Here is a 23,188-nt window from a genome sequence, read left to right as displayed (position 1 = left end):
GGGGGCAGATGGGCAGCACCTACCGAGACGGCGAGGGTGACGGCGTCCAGCTCCACTTTGCCCAGGTGTCCGCAGAAAATGGAGCTGACCAGGCTAATTAGGAAGATCATCAACTGGGCAAGGAACTGCGAGGGGAACAGAGAGGCGCGCGGCTCGACCCCGGGACTCCCCGCCGCCGCGCACGCCAGCACCGCACCGGGTGAGGGGGCCGGGGCCCGGGCCGGGGAAGCCACGCACTCACCACAGGGCCCGCCAGCGCCGCCAGCGCCGCCGCCTCCCGCCGCAGGTCCGGGGACAGCGCGCCCCGCAGGCGCCTCAGACCGCTGCGCCAGCCGGGGGAGCCCCGCACCTTGCGGGGCTGGTGCGCGGCGGCGGCGGGCGCGAGGGGCTTCCCGCCGGCGCGGGGAAGGGGCTCCATGCGGGCGCCGGAGTGCGAGGGCTGTGAGGCGGGAGGCGGGAGGCGGGAGGCGGGAGACGGTCGCTCGGGTCCCGGCCGGCCCCGCGCCGCTGCCCCCGACTCCCACTCCCACGCTCACGCCCGCCCCGTCCAACCGTCGCCGCCTCCCGCGGGACCCCGGGCGCGGGGTGCGGGGCGCGCGCCGCGCTCGAGGGAACCCGAAGTTCTCTGAGGAGACTGTCCGTGGGAAAAACAAAACGTGGGCCAGAGAAGGCCGAGGGGGCCACCCCAGCCCTCCACCCCCGCCGACCCCGCTTCGCTCTCTTTTAGGGGGCGTTTCTGACCCACCTCACCACCACCATCACCACGTCCCCCCATCCCGCTCCTCAGGGTTCAAGTTCAGCTACGCTGGACGGGCCCCGGGGACCGCCTGCCAGTGCGGCCTCCAGGGTTGGAGGAGCCTTGGTGTCCCCCGGGACCTGGCTAGGGGCAGAGTCCAGGGTCCAGGTCCCTGGAGGCCCCTCTAGGTGGCCCTTGAGCAGAAGGGAGAGTGTGTGGTCTCTCTCCCGGAGAGCTGAGGGAGGGGGCGTCAGTGTCCACCCTGAAAGCCACGTTCAGCGCAGGCCTTCGCACCCAGGGCAGTGCCCTGAGCTGGAGACAAGAAGCCTTGTGAGGGCCCTGGCCATGATCCGCAGGGGTGCTGGGCTCTCACAGAAGCTGGCATTTCTGATTTGGTTCCTTATCTGTTCTTCCAGGACAAAGCCGCGCCCCCGGCTCTTGTAACCATCCCAGCAGGGGCCTGTCCCCAGCCCACGGTGAGCTTGCCGAGCTCACAGCGTGTGCCTTCCCCGGGAAGCGGCACTTGCTACAGGAGATGCTTGGAACAGAGGTTCCTTAAACAGACGTGAGACAGGACGGAGGTAAGCAAGGGACAAGGCTTAAAGAGCTCAGAACGGACGGGCAGCTCTCCACAGCGCCCAGGCTACATTCAGATTGGGGTTTCTGAGGGTGTGGGGTGCACTTCTTCCCACCACTCCCCCTCACTCCCAGCCATTCTCCTAGACAAAGGGTTAGCTGGGTGTGAGATCAGTGAAATACCTCCCATGGTTTTGTTTGGTTACCCAGTGTAGGATGGGGGAAGACCACCTATAAGGTTACTGGAGCATAGGCAGGTCTTCCTAGTGTAAAATACTGGGGCTGGAGCTGTGGCCTGAAGCCCCGGCATCCCACATGGGCGCCAGTTCGAGACTCGGCTGCTCCACTTCTATGGCCTGGGAAAGCAGTAGAAGATGGCCCAAGTCCTTGGGCCCCTGCACCCGGATGGGAGACACAGAGGAAGCTCCTGGCTTTGGATCAGCACAGATCTGGCCGTTGCGGCCAATTGAGGAGTGAACCAGTAGATGGAAGACCTCTCTCTCTCTCTCTCTGTGTGTGTAACTCTGACTTTCAAATAAATAAATAAATCTTTTTTTAATTTTTTTTATTTTTTAATTTTTTTTTTGACAGGCAGAGTGGACAGTGAGAGAGAGAGACAGAGAGAAAGTTCTTCCTTTGCCATTGGTTCACCCTCCAATGGCCGCCGTGGCCGGCGCACCGCGCTGATCCGATGGCAGGAGCCAGGTACTTATCCTGGTCTCCCATGGGGTGCAGGGCCCAAGCACTTGGGCCATCCTCCACTGCACTCCCTGGCCACAGCAGAGAGCTGGCCTGGAAGAGGGGCAACCGGGACAGAATCCGGCGCCCCAACCGGGACTAGAACCCGGTGTGCCGGTGCCGCAAGGTGGAGGATTAGCCTAGTGAGCCGCGGCGCCAGCCAAATAAATAAATCTTAAAAAAAAAAAAAAAAAAAAAAAAAAAAAAACAAGTAGCAATACATAGTGTAAAATACTGGGCTATTCCTATTCCTAGGCTGCTACATGCCCTTCCACGGGTACTCTGTTTTGCTTAGGCCCCCTGGCTTCTGTCTTCCTGCCTAACAGGATGAAGTAGGGATACTGCTTAGGCTAAGGCCTATAGTGACACCATCCTCCAGTGCCACCCTCCACATCACTGGCAGAAAGGACCAGTTCTTGGTCTACCTCAGTTTCCAACTATTTCCTGTGCCCGCAGTGCCTGAGACCCAGTTCCCACTGGTAGCTTTGGGATCCACAAGGAGGGAAGGCCTATACTTCCGGGAATGGAGGAGGCCTGTACTTCTGGGGAAGAAAAGTCCTTGTCAGGGTCCCCGCGGGTGCCTAAAGGTCAACCAATGAGGATCAGACCCGCCTCAACCTTTAACCCCCACGCCCTGTATCTACAAAAGGCGCTCTCCCAATCTCTGATGCGTGACTTCCCAGCCCCCCCCCCCCCCCCCCCCGCTCTGTTGGGACTGGGGAACCTCACCCGGGAGCGGAATCCCAATAAAAGCTTGTGAATTAATCCCAATCTCTGACGCGCGACTTCCCAGGCCCCCCGCCCCCCCCCCCCCCCCCCGTTGGGACTGGGGAACCTCGCCCGGGAGCGGAATCCCAATAAAACTTGTGAATTAATTGATTTGTCTGCCTGGGAAGATTGGTTACACGCCGGATACCTTGCACCCACATGAAGACTGGCAGATGCCAGGGGCCCGTGGAATAACAATTCAAGACGCAGGGAAGGTTTCTTGTAAAATATATTTTAAACAGGAAAGATATTCTGTAAAAGATATTTTGTGAAAGATCTTTTAAACAGTTCACTCATTAAGAATTTTGTATATAGGTTTGTAACGTCAAAGGCAGGAAGCAGAAGCAATGCAAAGCCACGGACCATTGCAAAGAGGACAAGGTAGGCCTCGGTTGAGTCAGTCTTGGGTGAATTATTATTATCCAGTGTCACCTTGCAGACAGCGTCCTGGGCCAGAGTGAGTTTTTTAACTTTGCCTGCATTTCCTCCTTATGCAGATCTGTCTTTGAGTGCGCATCCTCAAAACCCGAAATCTATGGTGCTACTGGATTAGATGAACACAGTTAATTACTACTGCGGTGCTTATGAATCGGAAGACGTCCCAGCTTACAACAGTTCCACTTCAAATGGTCTGACTTCAGAATGTGAGCGCATTAATTAATGATACTGAGTTCATTCATAATTAATGAGAGCGTTAAGCTTTCTGGAGAGATTGTATATGTTTTGGCTTTGGGTCTTGTCTCAAACTCTGAGCAGCTCGCCATCAGCCACACGGTCACAAGGTCAAAGCAGTGAGATTCTCAAGTGTGCTGTGCTACAGAGCTGCAAGGTTCAGTTGGTGCAGGGGATTCAACGCGTTGGCCATTTACAGTCTTGTCAACTGAGGATGGATCCACGGAGACCAGACCCCCTTTGGAAGTCTAGTGCATAGTATCACGTGACCGGCCTCCAGCCACATCACTGGGTTCTGACATATACTTTCACTAGAATCCCCGCGAGCAAGACTAAAATGACTCCCAGCAGGAGGAGCCCCCGCCGCAGCGCCAGCTGTTTCCCAGACAAATGCGCGCTATCCTCAGGGCGGACCGGAAGAGGCAGCTCTGGGTGCACCTGCTCGTTCAACTCAGCCCCTTCCTTTCTGTCAGCATCTCTCAGGACAATTCCACCATGGCTGTCAGGGCCCACTTGGGGGAGAGAGAAACTCAATTAGCATCTTAAGAGGAATTTGTTCTTCCATTTGTATGAGAAGGGATACATATATGTGCTAATAACTGAGAGAAAGTTCAGGAAGTAGTTGTTACAGCGACTAAACAGAGAAATCCTATCTCCCAGTGGCTCGCTTTTTCACACACTGATGATCCCATTGTAGTCAGCGTCCATGCTTCCGGGAGCATGCCCCCAAGAGCTAGGTTACCAGTCATAGGTGCGATCTCCAAGGGGCCAACGTTCTACGTATTTCAGAAAGAGAACAAAACAAATGGAGGGGCCAGAGTGGTGGCACCGTGGGTTAAGCCACCACCTGCGATGCTAGCCTCCCTTATGAGTGCCGATTTGAGTCCAGACTGTTCCACTTCCAATCCAGCTCTCTGCTATGGCCTGGGAAAGCAGTAGAAGATGGCCCAAGTGCTTGGGCCCCTGCATCCATGTGGGAGACCAGATAGAAGCATCTGACTCCCAGCTTTGGATCAGTGCAGCTCCGGCCATTGCGGCCATCTGGGAAGTGAACCAGTGGATGGAAGACCTTTCTCTCTGTTTCTACTTCTCTCTGTAACTCTGTCTTTGAAATAAAATAAAATAAATCTTTAAAAAAATGCTCTCAAGAGTTCTGAGGGGAAATCATTTCTAACAATGCCACATAACATGTTTGCCCTGCGTGAAGCTGTTCTCAGTACTCAGTACACTGGCGAAATCACAGGGCTCAGTTTTGCTGCTTCGAGTCCTCATTTGGTTTGTCCCGTCTCCCATGTGCACGTTATCTTTGATGATGTCACAGACTCTTTATGTGGAAATTGTTTCAGGAGTAATTTGAGACAGGACTGGCATTGTGGTACAAAAGGTTAAGCTACCCCTTGGACACCAACACCCCAGGTAGGAACTCTAACTCAGTCTGGGCTGCTCCACTTCCAATCCAGCTCCCTGCTGATGTGCCTGAGAAAACAGCAGAAGATGGCCCAAGTACCTGGGTTCCTGCCACCCACATGGTCTCCCTGAATGGAGTTCCTGGCTCCTGACTTCTGCCTGGCCCAGCCCCGGCTGTTGTGGGCCTTTGGGGAGTGACCCAGCGAAGGAAGTTGTCTTTCTCTCTCTCTCAGTGACCCAGCAATGTACGATCTGCCCCCTCCTCTTGTCACACTGTCAAATCTTTAAAAACAGATTTATCCAGTGCATACACTCACAAGAGTTTAAATTATAAGGGGGTATTGGGGCTCAGGCCACATCACCCCAAAACATAACTGTTGGAGACCAGAATATGCCACCCAAAAATAAGACTAATTTGGCACATTTCCAGCTGGGTACAACTGTGCATCTTCTTGTAAAATACATGCACATCTATTAAGGAAAGTTGTATTAGTAGTGTATGTAAGAAAGAGACACTTTTATTGCCCGAGACACTTCCCCTGCCTGGCAAGACCACCTTCATTCCCTACATCTCCTGCCTTCACCCTCCCACACCCCGAGTCACCACCACCACTCAGAAACCCCAGCCCCGTTCCTTTCTGTAGCTCTACACTCTCTGTGTCAATGAGCTCACCCTTCCTGCAGTCTCATATTTTGTAGACACATATGGTTAATCGAGCTTTTGTCAACTTAATCTGTAGCCCAGCCCAAGAACCTAGGAAGGTGAAAGAAAGTCATTTTCCCAGTCCCATATGAGTGGAAGATACTGTGAGTGCTTGACCCATGGGACTAGGGAGGTAGAAGGAAAGATGACCGCTTGCCATGGTTCTCATCAATGCCCATGGCTGCTTGCCTGATGAACACGAGACCCCATGAAAACAAACATGCAAATGGCAGTTTCCAAGCTAGACTCATAACACAGGATGGCCAGATATCAGAAATGCCTATACATGGAAAGCCAAGACACTGTGGCAAAAAATGATCTACACGAAGGATCTCTGTGAGTGAGACCTCAGTGGAAAGAAGGGGCCATCAAAGAAGGATGTACTTTTCTCTGAAGGGAGAAGAGAACTTCCACTTTGCTTATAGCCTTGTCTAAATACTGACAGAGTTTTGGACTCAAAAGGCCTCCACAGCCTTGGCAGCTCATGTCAAGAGCCTCAGGTGATCACTGAAGTCATAAATAAGAGTGTCAATTGTTAAATCAACAACAGGAGTCACTGTGCACTTGCTCCCCATGTAGGACCTCTGTCCTTAATGAATTGTACTATGAGAATTAACAGTAAAACTTGTTTTCAAACAGTACTTTACACTTTGTGTGTCTGTGTGGGTTCAAACTTTTGACATCTTTACTTAATATAGAGTTGGTCTTCTGTATATAAAGTGAATTAAAAAGAAATCTTAATGAAGAATGGGATGGGAGAGGGAGTAGGAGGTGGGATGGGAGTGGGAACTCTTGAGAGGGTGGGTATGGGGGGGGAGAACCAGTATATTCCTAAAGCTATACCTATGAAATTTGTATTCATTAAATAAAAGCTGTCTTTAAAAAATTCAATTAAAAAAGGCAAGAGAGAGAGTGAGTGAGAGAGAGAGAAATGCCTATAATAAAATCCTGATGAAGTGCCACAAATTACTGGAGGACTGGTGACCCTTGAGTCACCTACAGTGAGCTGTTCGTGTGTGGGATTGACACTAACACACTGTAAGTCAATAAACCCCCGACTGGGTGTTCCTTGACATGTGTTTCTGAAACATGACTGCCCTATTTAAATGGAAGTTCACAGTAGCAAAGCCAGTGTCCCACAGAGGGCCCCTTAAGCCCCCCCACCCCGCTCAAGCAAGGCTGGCCCAGAGTCCTAGGAGGTCCCTCCTACCTGGGTGAGGCTGGTCTGGGAGGACAGCAGAATTCCCATTCGAGGCCGTATTTACTGTTAAATTGGCATGGACCCGAGCCTAGGAGATGAAACTCGAGTAAGTCCACAAGGTTTTTACGGCAGTGCTACGAAGACATTCGACTCCACCCCCAGTGTAGGAGGAGTCAGGCCAGGACCCTCCCCTGACAGGTGACATAGAAGCTCCTCCAGGTCACAGGCACGGACGTGCCCTTCACAATGACTGAAGTGTGGGTGCTGTCGGGAGGTGGGGGGCACTGCAGAGGGATGGAGAGGACAGGCACCGAGCGCTTCCAACTCTCCCTTCTGTTTTTAATTCTCCTTTTTCTCCTACCTCTGTGCAGACCCCACATTGACCCAGAAAGCTAATGAAAAGAGTGATACACACAAGTATCTTAACAGCATTTGGGGATCATAACAGACAGTAGGAGGAAGTTCATGCTTCTCATCTTTCTTCCCAGGGACAATTTTTTTTCTTTTCTTTTTTAAAGACAAGACACAGACACAGACAGAGCTCCTATCTGCTGGTTCACTCTGCAAACACCCACGATGGCCAAGGAACGGGACGGGGCGGGGGGGCTGAAGCTGGGAAGAGGGAACTCAATCCAGGTCTCCCATGTGAGTGACAGGAATCCAATCACTTGAGCTGTCATCTCCCAGAATCTGCTTTTGGAGGAAGCTGGAGTCGGGAGCCAGGGTTGGGAACCAAACCCCAGCATCCCAGGTGGATGAGCGTCCTAAAAAACAGCTTCATTACTGGGCCAGATGTCTGCCCCCGGTGCCAATTCTTATCCTGAAATTGGCTTTTCGGTGCAGGGGAAAGCCTAACACAAGATGCAAGGAAGAAAAGAACTTTCCGTTTTGCCTTTCATTGACTAAAACAAAGGGAAACAGATAAAGCCAGGGGCATATGGCCCTTCACATCTGAATTAGATCTACTGAAAATAGGGGCTGGCACAGCACCATGGGTAAAGCCGGCACCATGGGTAAAGCCGCCTCTCGTCACACCAGTATCCCATGTCAGAGTGCCGGTGTCAGTCCCAGCTGCTCCACTTCTGATCCAGCTCCCTGCTGATGCTCCTTGGAAAGCCGCAGAGGATGGCCCAAGTCCGTGGGCCCCTGCCACCCACATAGGAGACCTCGAGAGGGTTCCAGACTCCTGGCTTCAGCTTGGCCCAGTCCCTGGCCTTGGCAGCCCTTTGGGGAGTGAATCAGCAGGTGGAAGATCTCTCTGTCTCTCCCTCTCTCGTACTGCCTTTCAAATTAATAAATCTTTAAACATAAATCTGCTGAAAATAACAAACCAAAAAATAGCCTTCATGATAAAAGAGAAAATCCCAGAATGAAAGAGGCACCAAAGTGGATCCCAGCTGCAGCCTAGAAAAGCAGCTTTGACTGGGACAGCAGTGAGCCTTCGTTACCTGTTGGCAGGCTTTTGTCCAATTTAGCCGAGCAATAAAGCCGAGAAAACACACAGCCTGAGAGACAGCACAGACGACGATCCCTAACCACAGGCCTAGGAATGGAAAGAAGAGAGGTCACTGTGGTAGGAACCCACTGGCCACCCCTAGGAATTATTTCTGCCACCCCACTTCCACCTGCCATGCTGAAAATCTGCTTTCAAGTCTGAGGCGGGGCCCACAGTGGACCAGAGACCTGCGGCTCTCTCCTTGGGCTTCCAGAAGTTTCCAGAAGGCTTCCCAAGGCCACCCCCGAAGGGACATCACCTGTGGTTCAGGATGTCAGAGGAAAAATGCAGAGGCCCTCTATGGCCTTTGAGACCATAATGCTTGTAACATCAAGAAAAGTGTGTTAGGAGAAAATAAAATTTCTCAGGACAAACTACTGTGGACCTCAAGTGTTGACACAGCAGCTAAGGTACTGCTTGGGACGCCACAGCCCATATCAGAGCGCATGCATTCCAGCTTCCTGGGAGGTAGCAGCAATGGCTCAAATATTTGGGTCCCTATCACCCACGTGGGAGACTTGGGTTGAGTTCCGAGTTCCTGACATCAACCTGGCCTAGACCTGGCTATTGCAGGCTGTTGGGGTGTGAACCAACAAATAGGAGATCTCTCTGTCCCTCTGTCTTCCAAAATCAATCAACACTTAACAAGAACATTACAACGGGACTGCGGACTAACTTAAAAAAAATCACCATTCACAAACAGGAGCAACGCTCCCTCCCCGGGACATCCTGCCTGGCTATGAGCGCAGACTTGGCTGGACGCTTGTGAAAAAGCTGTGGGTCTCAAAACCCCATCCCGACTCCCCTGAACGAACTCACATGGGGCACAGGGAGGGATGCGACTGGTGAGCTCAGCAGTGCAGCAAGTGTGACAGACTGAGGACACACACCGTGGCCAGATCACATCTAAAACAGAACGCAAACGCCTGCCCGTGTGGGGATGGAAAAGACCCCGCCGAATACGAGGAGACTCAAGAGTTTGTGGGAAATAGAATTGAAAGATAAGTTAATTTGGGTGCCAAAAACAAGCCAAAAAAAAAAAAAACCCACACATTGAAATCCGTGTATACTTTTGCCATAATACCCAGTTTTCATCAACTTTTTTTTTTTTTTTTTTTTTTTTTTGACAGGCAGAGTGGACAGTGAGAGAGAGAGACAGAGAGAAAGGTCTTCCTTTTGCCATTGGTTCACCCTCCAATGGCCGCCGCGGCCGGCGCGCTGCGGCCGGCGCACCGCGCTGATCCGATGGCAGGAGCCAGGAGCCAGGTGCTTTTCCTGGTCTCCCATGGGGTGCAGGGCCCAAGCACCTGGGCCATCCTCCACTGCACTCCCTGGCCACAGCAGAGGGCTGGCCTGGAAGAGGGGCAACCGGGACAGAATCCGGCGCCCCGACCGGGACTAGAACCCGGTGTGCCGGCGCCGCTAGGCGGAGGATTAGCCTAGTGAGCCACGGCGCCGGCCCAGTTTTCATCAACTTTTTAAAGACTCCTTGTGTGCATGGATTTCAAAACTTTTTTGCACCAGAATAAACTTATATTTTAATTCCACTTTCCACAAACTTTAGGGAGAGGAGATGAGGATCTGACAGCTGTCCAGGCAAAGCCCAGAGGTGGGTGCTACTTGGGAGACATCACCTGTACCCCAAGGGATACCTGGCTCCCTGTTACCCATCTCCCCACAATCTTGCAGGGCCTGGGCCATCCCCTGTGTCCTTACAAACCCAAGCATCCTCTGCCTATTAAGCTCTACATGAGGTTCCGCCACCTGGCTAAGTCTGACACCCCCACACCTAAGGCAACTTGTAAAGCCTGGGTGTTCTCTTTTCCTGTTACCTGTCACCAGCTTCCTTCATAGACTACAATTATTGCGACTTCAGAGGGGAACGTTGTACCTCTGCACCTCCACAGCCTGCTGCGGCCAGCCCAGGAACACCTTCTCCACAATCAACATCCCAGAGGGCCGGGCGCCTGCAAATCAGACCCGCGGGAGACCAGGCTGCTTCCAGGAGAGGCAACCCCGCGGCACCTGCGACAATACTTAGCTCCAGCTGCACGGGACGTGGTCCCGGATCGTGGTACCTCCAGCCAGGGCACATCTGAGCCATCCCTTGGCACCACCAGGAAGCTTTCCCCTTCTGTTGAACCTCCGATGGAGACCAACTCCCTTCCAGAGCATGCTTGGGGCACACAGCCTCTGCCGTGTGCCTTTGGTCTTGGTTTATTTCCACAGCTGTTCAGATCCATAGCAGTTGCCAGTGGCACCAATCACCCTCCCGCCACATTTTTCAGGTGGGATCAGCCTCCCTTTAGAATAATAAATCAGACTTTTCTCCCGGCCCCAGGCACCTTGGGCCCCAGGCAAGGGTGACAGTGCAGACGTGGCCAAGTCCAAGGACCACACCACATACACCACTCCCAAAAATGGCATCCAGAATCCCTGATCGGGAAGATACAATCTCTTAATGGGGTAGAGCCCAAGTTCCTGAAGAACAGACATCTCACCAAGATGCACAAGAAAAAAGGCCTGAAGCAGCCGCAGGCTGACGACGCCAAGGCTGTGCGTGTCTTCGATGAGGCTACCAAGGCCCTTGTCAAGCCCCGGGAAGCTAAGCTACGGTCATCAAGCTCGAGCCAGTGGCCTACGTCATCCGCCCCAAACGCACGAAGCGAGCTGGTGCCCGCATCACCAAGGGTCTTAGGCTGAGCCAGCAAAACATGCAGTCAAGGCCAGGCCCAGCTCAGGCTCAGGCTCCTGCTCCCGCGGGCACCCAGGCCCCCACAAAAGCTCCGCAGTAACAGCTTCTATCAGCCAATCCAAGGACAGAAGGACTGGTGAGACCCCTGGCTGCTGTCTTCATGGGCTTAATGTCTGCCTGTGCTGTTTGTCCAAAATAAACCTGAGGCAAGGTCTCTTAAAAAGAAGGGGCGGGGGGAGGGGGAGAGGGGAGGGGGAGGGGAGGGGCCGGTGCTGTGGCATAGCAGGTAAAGCCACCACCTTCAGTGCCGGCATCCCAGCATCCCACATGGGCACCAGTTCGAGTCCTGGCTGCTCCACTTCCGATCCAGCTCTCTGCTGTGGCCTGGGAAAGCAGTAGAAGATGGCCCAAGTGCTTGGGCCTCTGCATCCACAGGGGAGACCCAGAGGAGGCTTCTGGCTCCTGGCTTTGGATGGGTGCAGCTCCAACCATTGCGGCCAACTGGGGAGTGAACCAGCAGACGGAAGACCTCTCTCTCTCTCTCTCCCTCTCTCTCTCTCTCTCTCTCTCTCTTGCCTCTCCTTCTCTCCATGTAACTCTGACTTTTAAATAAATAATTTTTTTTAAAAAAAGGGAGAAAGTTATGGACCATATGCTATCCCTATAATGGAGTAACAAAGCAAGGCACTGGCTTCCTCTTTTAAATCCATTTTTCTCAGTACCTAGAAAGTATACATTGTCCTAACCATCTTCAGCAAAAACTAACCATTTATCTCCTGCTAAAAGTTGAAAACTCAGAATTAGCTTTCCAGCAACTTCACCATGCATCATTTAAGATTTCTCTTAGGGCAGGTGTTCGGCCTAGCAGGTAAGACACCAGCAGGTGGCAGCAGCTACCGGCTCCAGTCCTTGGATCCCTGGCATCTACTTGGGATACCCCGGAGTCGAGTTCCCAGCTGCTGGCCTCAGCCTGGCTCAGACCTAGCTATTGCGAATGGGAGAGGCCACTGTATCTATCTGTGTCTCTCCCTTCCAAATAGATAGATGATAGGTAGGTAGATAGATAATTTTTTTTAATTTCTATTTCACTAAATTAAGGAACCCCAAACAGGGAGATGATTGGATGTCAATAGCGGGGGCTAGCACTGTGGGGTAGAAGGTTAAGCCTCCACCTGCGGTGCTGGCATCCCATATGGGTGCTGGTTCAAGTCCTGGCTGCTCCACTTCCGATCTAGCTCTCTGTTATGGCCTGGGGAAGCAGTGCAAGATGGCCCAAGTCCTTGGGCCCCTGCACCTGCGTGGGAGACCAGGAAGAAGCTCCTGGCTCCTGGCTGCAGAACTGCCCAGCTCCAGCCATTGTAGCCATTTGGGGAGTGGACCAGTGGATGGAAGACCTCTCTGTCTGTAACTCTGCCTCTCAAATAAATAAATAAAATCGAGAGAGAGAGAGGGAGAGGGAGAGGGAGAGGGAGAGGGAGAGGGGGGGAGAGAGAGAGAGAGAGAGAGAGAGAGAGAGAGAGAGGACAAAAGTGATTCCAGCCAACAGCATTTTCTGAGGTCATCCTGTGTTTGCTTGGCCCAACAACTTCAAGGAAACCAGTGTGTAGTATCTCATGGCATTTAAGAATCTCCTAAGGTTCTGGGGGTGTGGCTCAGGGATTTGCATACTTGAAGGCCCCCCAGGGAATTTTGATGACCGTTATGATTGGCTGAGCCTCCAGCATCCAGCAGTTCTCCCGGCACCGTGAGTCAGTGCACTGTGCGTACCCAACCGGCAGGGACCCAACATTCAAAACCAATTTCTACTGTGCTTTTTCCACAAGGTGAGTGGAGGCATCGACTCCGTCTTCTCACAGAACCCTCACTTCCCCAGGATCCCCAACATTTACCAGTTCTTGATTCTCTCAACTTTGCATGCAGTGGGTATACTTTTGTTCAATGAATCTATGGACCCTTCAGATAGAGAAGGATCTACATTTTAAATTTGATTCCTCTTCTGAAAAATGTGAACTCACAGAAATAAAAAGTAGGATGATGGTTACCAGAGGCATGGGTGGCCCAAGGGGTTGAAAAGGGAGGGATTAGGAGCTGTTGATTGAGGGTACAAGGTTTCAGATAGACAGAAGGAATAAGTTTAGAAATGTATTGGGCCGGCGCCGTGGCTCACTAGGCTAATCCTCCGCCTTGTGGCGCCGGCACACTGGGTTCTAGTCCCGGTCGGGGCACCGGATTCTGTCCCGGTTGCCCCTCTTCCAGGCCAGCTCTCTGCTGTGGCCAGGGAGTGCAGTGGAGGATGGCCCAGGTGCTTGGGCCCTGCACCCCATGAGAGACCAGGATAAGCACCTGGCTCCTGCCATCGGATCAGCACGGTGCGCCGGCCGTAGCGCACCAGCCGCAGCGGCCATTGGAGGGTGAACCAACGGCAAAAGAAGACCTTTCTCTCTGTCTCTCTCTCTCACTGTCCACTCTGCCTGTCAAAAAAAAAAAAAAAAAAAAAGAAATGTATTGCAAAACAAGGTGACAGTGACTACAGTCATAATAAGGTATCGTATGTTTCAAATTAACCATAACCAAAATAGATTTCTCTTTCTGAAAGATTATCTATTTGAAAGGCAGAGTTACGGAGAGAGAAGGCAGAGAGACTGAGAGAAGGAGATCTTCCATCCACTGGTTCACTCTCCAATGGCCACAGCAACTGGGGCAGCACCAGGCTGAAGCCAGGAGCCTAGAACTCCATCTGGGTTTCTCAGGTGGAGGGCAGGGTCCAAGTGCCTGGGACATCCTCTGCTGCCTTCCCAGACACATTAACAGGGAGCTGGATTGGAAGTGGAGCAGCCAGGCTTGAACCAGCACTTATATGGGATGTTGGCTTTGCAAGAGGCAGTTTAAATTCCTGTGCCATAATGCCTAAAATAAATTTCAAATGTCACACCATTAAAACAATAACAAAGCAAAGTGATAGATATGGTAATTACCTGGATCTAATCATGTGTGCACATGTGTGTTAAAATGTACACAATTATGATTTCACAATTAAAATCATATTAATATAAGAGGTCTTCAAAATGGTCACGGAAATTGCCTATTATAAAAGAAATAAGCACTTTTTGCACCAAAACTAACTTATCTTTTAATTCCATTTTCCATGAACTTTTTGAAGGACCCCCCCCATAAAGGATATAAAATTTTAAAAGAAAATATAAAGTATCTTCTTAATATTTTATATCGATTGCATGTTGCAATGTAATACTTTGGATATACCATATTAAATAAAATACATTAATCAAAAAATAAAAATAAAGTCGATTACACTAATATTTCCATTGGCTACACCATTGGCAAACCCAAAAGAAGAAGCAGGCCAAAAACTCAGCTAAATAATTTTCTGAACCCTGATGCAAGCCCAGTGAACTCTGGGAATTCCATTTCTGGAACATCTCTTGTATTTTCAATTAAAATATTATCGAACTTCTGAGAAATTTGCAACGTCAGGAACCCATGGACTGGAAGTTCTCTGCAGGTTTCGGATGACTCCACGCCCTTCTAAACCCGCCAAGTGCTTGATAGATCAAATAAGCCAGGCTGGAGTCAGTCCCTGCTTCATCCCAGAGATAACGCTCAGGTTCTAACACAATCACTTGTTAACTGCCAGTGAATTCCCAACTGTTATTTTAGAAATCAAGTCATGCATTTCCCTCCTCTCAAAAAGATGACCTCTGACAACTTCAGAGCCTGTGGATTAAATTCTTCCCTACAAACGCAGTAAGGCCAGAGAGCATTCTCTCCCTCTGTGCCACCCACACTCATCACACCCACGCGAGACACTAGGAAGGAGATGGAGACAGCAGAATGGGGTGACGGTGACAAGGAGAGAAGGGCCATGCCTTGCCCTGTATGAATGCTGCCGTGCCATACAGGTGAACACAAGGGGGCGCTGTGCTGGGGTTGACTTAGCCACCAGCCCAGATTTCTCCAGCCTCACCCCAAACCCTCCAAGATGGCCAGGGTGCCACAGTCTCAGCCCAGCCGACTCCCTCACAGGGTCTCACCATCCAAGGGCTGTCTCTAAAAGTAGATTCGGCACAACTCCGAATGCTTCTTCCAATGGTCTTCATTGAAGAAGTGGGAACTAGACAGCTCAAGACGGGGGCTAAGTCAAAAAGGCATCCTGGGCACAAGTGTGGCTAGTGCAAGATCACCTGCACCAGCAAGAGATACGTCACCACGTAGCTCCCCACCTGTCCCCTTCCTGCTCTGTGCCACAAGGCACAGAGTGAATGTAGGAAAGTTTCAGAATTTCAGTCAGATCGCTGAGTGTCCCAGTGGTCATTTTCCAGGCCATGGTACCCAAGCTCTGCCCACCCACAGTTAAAGCTTACCGATCACTCCAAGCTTGGCTGCAAACATGAGAGCAATGCCAATGGGGAGACCCACCACGTAATACCCAATGGCATTGACAATGGCTCCAAACTTCTGATTGCCACTTCCCCTCAAAATGCCACCGCTCGTTCCCTGTAGGCAGACAACATCACCCATCAGTGTGAACACCACGCTGCTCCAAAGATCCCCCACCCCATCCCCAGGGCCCAGCCAATCCCTACGTGGAACCCTGACTTGGCAGTCCACGCCCATGGGACAGTCTTCCTCTAAAGCGAATGGGATGGTAGAACAACATTCAATTTTACTACCGACCCTAGACCTTCTTTTCTGTTGAAATTGTCACCACAGAAGAAATACATAGGAGGGTACTTCAAAAAGTTCGTAGAACATCAAATTGGAAGATAAATTTAGGGGTGGGCCTGTGGCACAGTAGTTAACCCTGTGTTTGGGGCACCCATTTCTCATATCAGAGTGCCTGGTGTGAGTCCTAGCTACTCTGCTTCCAATCCAGCTCCCTGCTAATGCACATCCCAGATGGCGGGAGATGATGGCTCAAGTACTTGGGTCCTGGTCATCCATGTGGGAGAGGAGATTGAGTTTGGAGCTCCTGGCTTTAGCCTGGCCAACCCTAGTGGGTTGGCATTTGCCAAGTCAGCCAGTAGAAGGAAAATTCCCTCCCTCTCTCTCTCTTTCTCTCTCTCAAATAAAATGAAAATAAATAGATAATAAAAGATTAATTTATTCTGGGCACAAAGAGTTTTGGAAACCCATGCATAGTTTTCTCCTGATGCACATTTTCCTTGAACTTTCTGAAGACTCCTTGTATGTACTGCAAAATGTGTCACACCCACAGAATCGCTTTCACTTTCATTTTCCAGGGCCTTCCAGAAGTATCCTCATAGCTCATGAGCGCGCTCAAGGCAATACTGCACAATACCTACAGCAAGACTTTCAAAGAGATGGGAAACGGCGTAAATGGGGGTCACCTGGGCCACCAGGGCGATGATGTCGCTGTCAGGAAGGCAAAGAACACGGTGATTAGCACCAAGGCGTGGAAGAAGGGGAACTTGGCTGTCCCCAGGGGCTGGGGCCTGGCATCTGTCCCGGCCCGGCAAGGGTCATCCTTCCTGGTATACACATTCCAGCCAACAGCCAATTCGGGACAGTCCTGCTGGCTGGACACAGAGAAGCTAACTCTGTGTCAAATCACACAGCTTTTTGAAGATAACTGTGAGGGGCTGGCATTGTGGTGTAGCAGGTAAAGCTGCTGCCTGCAGTGCTGGCATCCCATATGGGCACCGGTTCGAGTCCTGGCTGCTCCACTTCCGATCCAGCTATGGCCTGGGAAAGCAGTGGAAGATGGCCCAAGTCCTTGGGCCCCTGCACCCGTGTGGGAGACCCAGAAGAAACTCCTGGCTTTGCATCAGCGTAGCTCCAGCCATTTTGGCCATCTGGGGAGTGAACCAGCAGATGGAAGACCTCTCTCTCCCTCTCTCTCTCTCTCTCTCTCTCTCTCTCTACCTCTCCTCTCTCTGTGTAACTCTGACTTTCAAATAAATAAGCAACTCTTTAAAAAGAAAAAGAAATGTGTCCATTTGCTCACATAGATGAATCAAATAATCTGGTGCCTCTGCCCACCCCCGAAATAAAGTTTCAATGACATCACCACCCTTCTCCTAAAGGTTTTATTCATTTATTTATCTACTTACTCACTCACTCAAGAGGCAGAGAAAGCTTCCATCCACTGGTTCACCACCCAAATGCCCACAATGGGCCATGGCTAGACCAGCATTGAAGCTGAGAACCAGACACTCAACCAGAGTCTCTCCCGTGGCGGTGGGAGAACCCAATTACTTGAGCCGTCACCTCTGCCTCCTGGGGTCTGCATTGGCAGGAAGCAAAGTAAGAGGTCAGAGCCAGGTACTGAAGCCAGGTATCCCAATGCAGCACGTAAGTGTTCTAACCACCAGGCCAAACTCTTGCCCCTGCCCACTGCTCTCCTGGGAAACAGGTGCCTCTCCCTCCCCCGGTGGGATTAGGTCAAGGAATAATTTGGTTTTCGGGTTTCCCATGGCTCCTAATCACATCAGAGATAAAGACTGTAGGTCCCTCATTTTCATACTTTTTTTTAATATTTATGTATTTTATTTGAAAGGCAGAGTTACAGAGAGGCAGAGGCAAACAGAGAGAGAGACAGAGAGACAGAGAGACAGAGAGAGACAGAGGCCTTCCATTCACTGGTTCACTCCCCAAATGGCCGCAATGGCCGGAGCTGTGCCGATCTGAAGCCAGGAGCCAGGAGCTTCTTCCGGGTCTCCAGTGTGGGTGCAGGGGCCCAAGGACTTGGGCCATCTTTTGCTGCTTTCCCAGGCCACAGCAGAGAGCTGGATCAGAAGTGGAGCAGCCAAGACACAAACCAGCACTCATATGGGATGCAGGCACTGTAGACAGCAGCCTTACCTGCTACGCCACAGCGCCAGCCCCTTCACTCTTTCTCCTGCCCTGTTTGGTTGGGAGAAGTAGACAGATGTGGACTCCAGCTCTCACGGCTCTCCTGCATGCAGACGCAGTCAGCTCCGCCCCCTGTGAGGAGACGGAGAACACTGGCTGCTCTCCCTGCAGTGAGGACATCTCACCTCCCCACCACAGGACGATCACAACCCACTCTCCCAGATCTGAAGACACATACATGAAGAGTAAACTGTCAAAGCTCGTTCCATCTGTGCTGCCGGCTTTTGGAACCCACGAAGGCAGTCAATATGCATTTTGGACTTGCTGATAAAAGTGTCTCCACTAAGAAGTATCCTCACATTGTTTCTAGAATCACAGAATAGCAGCTTTCTCTTTGAAGAAGCAGGGGGAAGAGGCCACAGAACCCAGAGGAGCTGAACAAGAGTCCCTCAGTGAGCAACCTGATACAGGGCCAGTGCCCTTCTCCAAAATGTTTGAGACCAGGGGCGGCGCTGTGGCGTGGCGCGTAAAGCTGCCACCTACAGCGCTGGCATCCCATATGGGCGCCGGTTCGAGTCCCGGCTGCTCCACTTCCGATCCAGATCTCTGCTGTGGCCTGGGAAAGCAGTAGAAAATGGCCCGAGTCCTTGGGCCCCAGCACCTGCATGTGAGACCTGGAAGAAGCTCCTGGCTCCTGGCTTCAGATCTGTGCAGCTGTGGCCATTGCTGCCAATTAGGGAGTGAACCAGCGGATGGAAGACCTCTCTCTCTCTCTCTCTCTCTGCCTCTCCTCTCTCTGTGTAACTCTGACTTTCAAATAAATAAATAAATCTTAAAAAAAATGTGTGAGACCAGAAATACTTTCAGATTTGGAGCTTTTTCGGATTGTGGAATATTTTCATAAAGTTTACAAGTTGAATGTCTCTAATCTGAAAATCCAAAATCTGAAACTTTTCCTATGCCATATTTGTGCTCAAAAAGTTTTGGATGGAACAAATATTGCATTGTAGCAGGTTAGGCTGTAGATTATAATGCCTGTATCCCATATCAATTGGTTGGTGTCCTGGCTGCTCTGCTTTTTATCCAGCTCCCTGCTAATGCACCTGAGAGGAATTGAATGATGCCCCAAGCACTTGGTCCCTGCCACCCAGGTCGGAGACCCAAATGGAGTTCCTAGCTCTTGACTCATGGCTTCAGCCTGGCCCAGCCCTGGCTGCTGTAGGCATTTGGGAACTGAACCAGTGGATGGAAGATTCTCTCTCTCTCTCTCTCTCTCTCTCTCTCTCTCTCAAATAAAAAATAAAATAAGTAAATCTTGAAACACAAAAGTTTTGGACCTCAGAGAATCTGGGATTTTAGATTTTCCCATTAGGGATGTTCACATCTATAATGTGACAGTTGAGAAGGCTCATTGGTGAGATTTTTAACTCAATGTGGTCTGACAAACATATCACACAGCAACTACAAAGCAGGCAGTGTGGCAGATGCTGAGATACCAAGCTGATGGTTGCCATTAGGAAGAAAATGATTAGCTGGAAAGGTAATATAATGGTACCAGAAAGGAGTTTCTTGAAAACACATGAGGATTCCAACCACCAGAAGCATAATGTCGCCAAGCCCCCTCCAATTGGCATTTTAGACCCTAAGTCAGTTCCCACATAGAATCGGTGAGATTTCTGATCTTGCAAAACGACTTAGATACCCCTCTCCCAAGCAACAATCCCAGGGAACCCCTACCCCGTGATCGCATCAATCCAACTTAATCATGCCTTTATCACAGGTTTCACACATCAAGAAAGCTCCAGCACTCACCGGTCGCTAGTGAAAATGTACCCTACAAGGTCCTTGCAGCTCAACAGCATGACACAGAAGACGACAGCAATCAGCTCTGGAGGTACAAGGGTAGGGGAAAAAAACCAGCACTGGGAACAGGGAGCCCCACAGGAGGGGGGCACCTGGGCTGCCCATGCAGGCATCTGTCCCACAGATGGGTCTAACTCAGTACCTGTGACCAGCAGCGCAACCGCGGATGACTTCTTTGCTTGCTCAATGTTTCCGGCACCCAGCGCGTTTCCTACCCGGACGTTGACAGCCACACTTAAGCCCATAGGGATCTAAAAGGAACAGGAGACCGCAAAGTGAGAGCGTGGAGCAGAGAGGCAGCCTGGCACCTCACACCTCAGTGGTCAATCTTTGGTCACACTCAAAAGATCAAGTTGTGTCATCCTTCCAGGTGGTTCAGCTGGCTGCAATGGAGACCCCACATGTCTCTCAAGGTATTTGCATTGTGACAATGTGAGAGTCTTAACCATGAGGAAATACAATTAAAAGGTAGCCAGCGCCGCAGCTCACTAGGCTAATCCTCCGCCTTGCGGCGCCGGCACACCGGGTTCTAGTCCCGGTCGGGGCGCCAGATTCTGTCCCAGTTGCCCCTCTTCCAGGCCAGCTCTCTGCTGTGGCCCAGGAGTGCAGTGGAGGATGGCCCAGGTGCTTGGGCCCTGCATCCCATGGGAGACCAGGAGAAGTGCCTGGCTCTTGCCATCGGATCAGCGCAGTGCACCAGCCACAGTGCGCCGGCCGCGGTGGCCATTGGAGGGTGAACCAATGGCAAAGGAAGACCTTTCTCTCTGTCTCTCTCTCTCACTGTCCACTCTGCCTGTCAAAAGAATAAAAAAAAAAAAAAGAAATACAATTAAAAGGTTTCAGATGGAAACGGTGTTAGGATTCGCAGCACGAGCAGACCATCTGGAGTTTCTGCTGGTGTCCCCTTCAGCTCACATGAAAGAACCAACCTCCCAACAGGACCCTCCTGGGCTCCAGGATGGAGCATTGTTATCTAAAGTGACAAACACCTGTGCCCATCCATGGAAAGCTTCCATAAAAATGTCTAGCATCTCACCAGAAACTCTCGGACACTTACCATGTACACGATGACGGCCAGCTCGTAAGTGACAGACTGGGCACCCAGCTCCACCATGCCCAGGATACCTGGTGAAGACAGAGAGAGAGAGAAAGAGAATTGGCGCCCTGAGCTGGGGCAGGGCCCCAAGGTTCCTCCCACCCCCGTGGTCGTCATCTGTCCTCACACGGACCGCTCAGGAAGCTGCCGATCTCGTAAGCCCACCACTCCATGCACAGCATGAGCATGCTGGGGATGGCCAGACGGAAGAAGGAGGCCCAGTCCTGCAGGCACTCCAGGGACCACCCTGCAGAGGGGACAGAGATGAGCCACTGGGCTGGAACTCCAGCAGAGACCAAACTCATGTGCACGCTGGAAGACAGAAGGCGTCTTTACCTCCCCACGTGGCCTGATACACTTTGCTCCTGAGGATGTAGAGAAAGAGGAGGAGGGCCAGGGTGAACTGGGCTACTGTGTTGGCCAGCGCAGAACCCCTGGGAGGAAGGTCCTCTGTGAGGGGAGGGACCTGGGCTCCGGCCCTCCCTGGCCGCGCCGTCTCCAGCCAGCCCTGCAGTCTTCTTCCCAGAGCCGCGTTCCCCTGCATCCCTCACAGCATCTCCAGAGCTGGGGCAAGTTAAAGGGCCCACTCATCTCCCCCACCACCACCAATCTGGGGAAAAGCCACACATAAGGGGTCCCCCTCTGTGTGCCCCAAGAGCAGGGCAGACTCACATCACCCCAAGATGCAGCTGATACACAAACAGGTAGTTGGCGAGCGCATTGACAAGGTTGGCTGCAACTCCGGTGACGACCTGGGGCAGTACGATGCCCTAGAGCAAGGAGACAGTGCAAGCCACACCTGAGATCCATAGGGAGGCATGGCCTTTCCACCTTATACACACACACACACACAGGCAGAACAGGCAGGCTCAGTGGGGGGTCTGGTCACTACTGCTCCCCCCAATCTCTCTCCCTTCCCCTCCCATGTGGGAGACCCGGATGAAGCTCCTGGCTCCTGGCTTCAGCCTGGCCCAGCCCCAGCCATTGTGGCCATTTGAAGAGTGAACCAGCAGATAGAAGACATTTCTCTGTGTATCTCTCTCTCTCTCTCTCTCTCTCTCTCTCTCTCTCTCTCTGTAGCTCTTCCTTTCAAATACATAAAATAAATATTTTAAATATTTATTTTTTATTTAAATATTTAAAATAAATATTTTAAAGAGAGAGAGAGAGAAATGGGTCATCTCAGAGACGACAAACATTGACAGGGATTCAAAGGTTAAACACCTGTGACCTCAGACAGGAAATGAAAGTAGAATGTTCTATCCACGAAGACTGAAACTCAGAAAGGGACCTAAGAAGAGCCTGTGAAACCAGTGTTTCTCTGTGGGGTGCGGAAAGGACCTACCGTCTCTGACTCCCAAGCACAAAGGGTGGGGGAAACAGCCAGTCTGGCTGGTGTCTCAGATTAAAATTAGCAGTGGGGCTGGCGCTGTGGCATAATGGCAGGTGAAGCTACCACCTGCAGTGCCAGCATCCCATATGGGCACCGGTTCAAGTCCTGGCTGCTCCACTTCCGATCCAGCTCTCTGCTATGGCCTGGGAAAGCAGTAGAAGATGGCCCAAGTCCTTGGGCCCCTGCACCCATGCAGGAGACCTGGAAGAAGCTCCTGGCTCTTGGCTTGGGATTGGTGCAGCTCCAGCCGTTGCAGCCATCTGGGGAATGAACCAGTGGATGGAAGACCTTTCTCTCTCTCTCTCTCTGATTCTACCTCTCTGTAACTCTGCCTTTCAAATATAAACAAATCTTTTTTTTTTTTTTTTAAAGGCTCACGGCCCAGGAACAGCATTAGGGCACAGCAGGTTAAGCCATTGCTTGCAACACCAACACCCCCTCTTAGAGCACCTGTTTGGGTCCCAGCTGCTCTGCTCCTGATCCAGCCTCTGCTACTGCATGGAGAAGCAACCAGAAGGTAGCCTGAGTCCTGGGAACCCTGGAGCTCCTGGCTCTTGGCTTCAGCCTAGCCCAGCTACTGTGTGGCATGAACCAGAATCTGGATACGATGGTCTCTTTCTGTGTGTCTCCCTCTGTCGCTCTGCCTTTCAGATAAAAAATAAATCAGAAAGAAAGACAGATAGACAGATAGACAGACAGACTTAGGACACAAACATAAAATTAAAGCAGGAAAAATGGGAGAGGAGACCAGGTCTGCCATCCATCAGGTGAAAAAGTCAGAGGAGACACTCTCTCTCCCCACTCCCCACGGTCCTAAAGACCCCCTGCACCACCTTCTGTGAATGCTTATTGCTTCTTTTATATTTAAATTTTAGTTTCATATTGGAAAGAGACAGACAGACAGACAGAGCTCCCTTTCCCTGGTGACTCCCCAAATGCCCACACGCAGGGACGGGGCCAGGCGGAAGGCGGGAATTCAACCCAGGTCTCCCGCAGGGGTAGCAAGGACCCGAG

At 51.4% G+C, this 23,188-nt stretch overlaps 2 protein-coding genes and 1 long non-coding RNA gene across 21 annotated transcripts in view; 1 reads left to right on the top strand and 2 right to left on the bottom strand.

Annotated features, from left to right (window-relative positions):
- Window positions 1-512, bottom strand: part of LOC100339032 (multidrug and toxin extrusion protein 2) — a 50,231-nt gene extending 49,719 nt beyond the window's left edge. For all 9 annotated transcript variants that reach the window (XR_007911379.2, XR_007911382.2, XR_515450.3 and 6 more), the window contains exons 1-2: window positions 242-512; window positions 24-125 (exon numbers count right to left, since the gene is read on the bottom strand). Coding sequence is in view for 3 of the 9 variants with exons in the window: in XM_002722654.4 (XP_002722700.2) it covers window positions 24-125; window positions 242-418 (279 nt within the window). In the remaining 6 variants the exon portion in view is untranslated. The remainder of the gene's footprint in view (window positions 1-23; window positions 126-241) is intronic.
- Window positions 513-628: 116 nt separating this feature from the next.
- On the top strand, window positions 629-22,823 carry LOC108175824 (uncharacterized). 3 transcript variants are annotated; one of them, XR_007911384.2, is made up of 6 exons: window positions 629-1,317; window positions 3,134-3,199; window positions 3,316-3,462; window positions 19,603-19,716; window positions 19,841-20,098; window positions 22,547-22,823. It is a non-coding gene; the product is annotated as an uncharacterized lncRNA (long non-coding RNA). The 3 variants fall into 3 exon arrangements; XR_011383713.1 differs by lacking the exons at window positions 19,603-19,716; window positions 19,841-20,098; window positions 22,547-22,823 and having other exon boundaries at window positions 634-1,066; window positions 1,153-1,317; window positions 3,316-4,632; XR_011383712.1 differs by lacking the exons at window positions 19,603-19,716; window positions 19,841-20,098; window positions 22,547-22,823 and having other exon boundaries at window positions 634-1,317; window positions 3,316-4,632.
- The window catches only part of SLC47A1 (solute carrier family 47 member 1), a 37,620-nt gene continuing 17,465 nt past the window's right edge, over window positions 3,034-23,188 (bottom strand). For 3 of the 9 annotated variants that reach the window (XM_070059939.1, XM_070059942.1, XM_070059943.1), the window contains 11 exons: window positions 21,454-21,551; window positions 21,118-21,215; window positions 20,909-21,028; window positions 20,743-20,810; window positions 19,828-19,936; window positions 19,635-19,710; window positions 16,313-16,382; window positions 15,371-15,503; window positions 8,250-8,344; window positions 6,811-6,889; window positions 3,034-4,002 (listed from right to left, as the gene is read on the bottom strand). In XM_070059939.1, coding sequence (XP_069916040.1) covers window positions 3,776-4,002; window positions 6,811-6,889; window positions 8,250-8,344; window positions 15,371-15,503; window positions 16,313-16,382; window positions 19,635-19,710; window positions 19,828-19,936; window positions 20,743-20,810; window positions 20,909-21,028; window positions 21,118-21,215; window positions 21,454-21,551 — 1,173 coding nt within the window. In that variant the 3' untranslated portion in view covers window positions 3,034-3,775. 9 annotated transcript variants of the gene reach the window in all.

Source organism: Oryctolagus cuniculus, chromosome 17, assembly GCF_964237555.1.
Source record: "Oryctolagus cuniculus chromosome 17, mOryCun1.1, whole genome shotgun sequence".
Lineage (NCBI taxonomy): Eukaryota > Metazoa > Chordata > Mammalia > Lagomorpha > Leporidae > Oryctolagus > Oryctolagus cuniculus.
The sequence above is the reverse complement of the archived record's forward strand: the minus strand, read 5'-3'. Positions and strand labels throughout refer to the sequence as shown.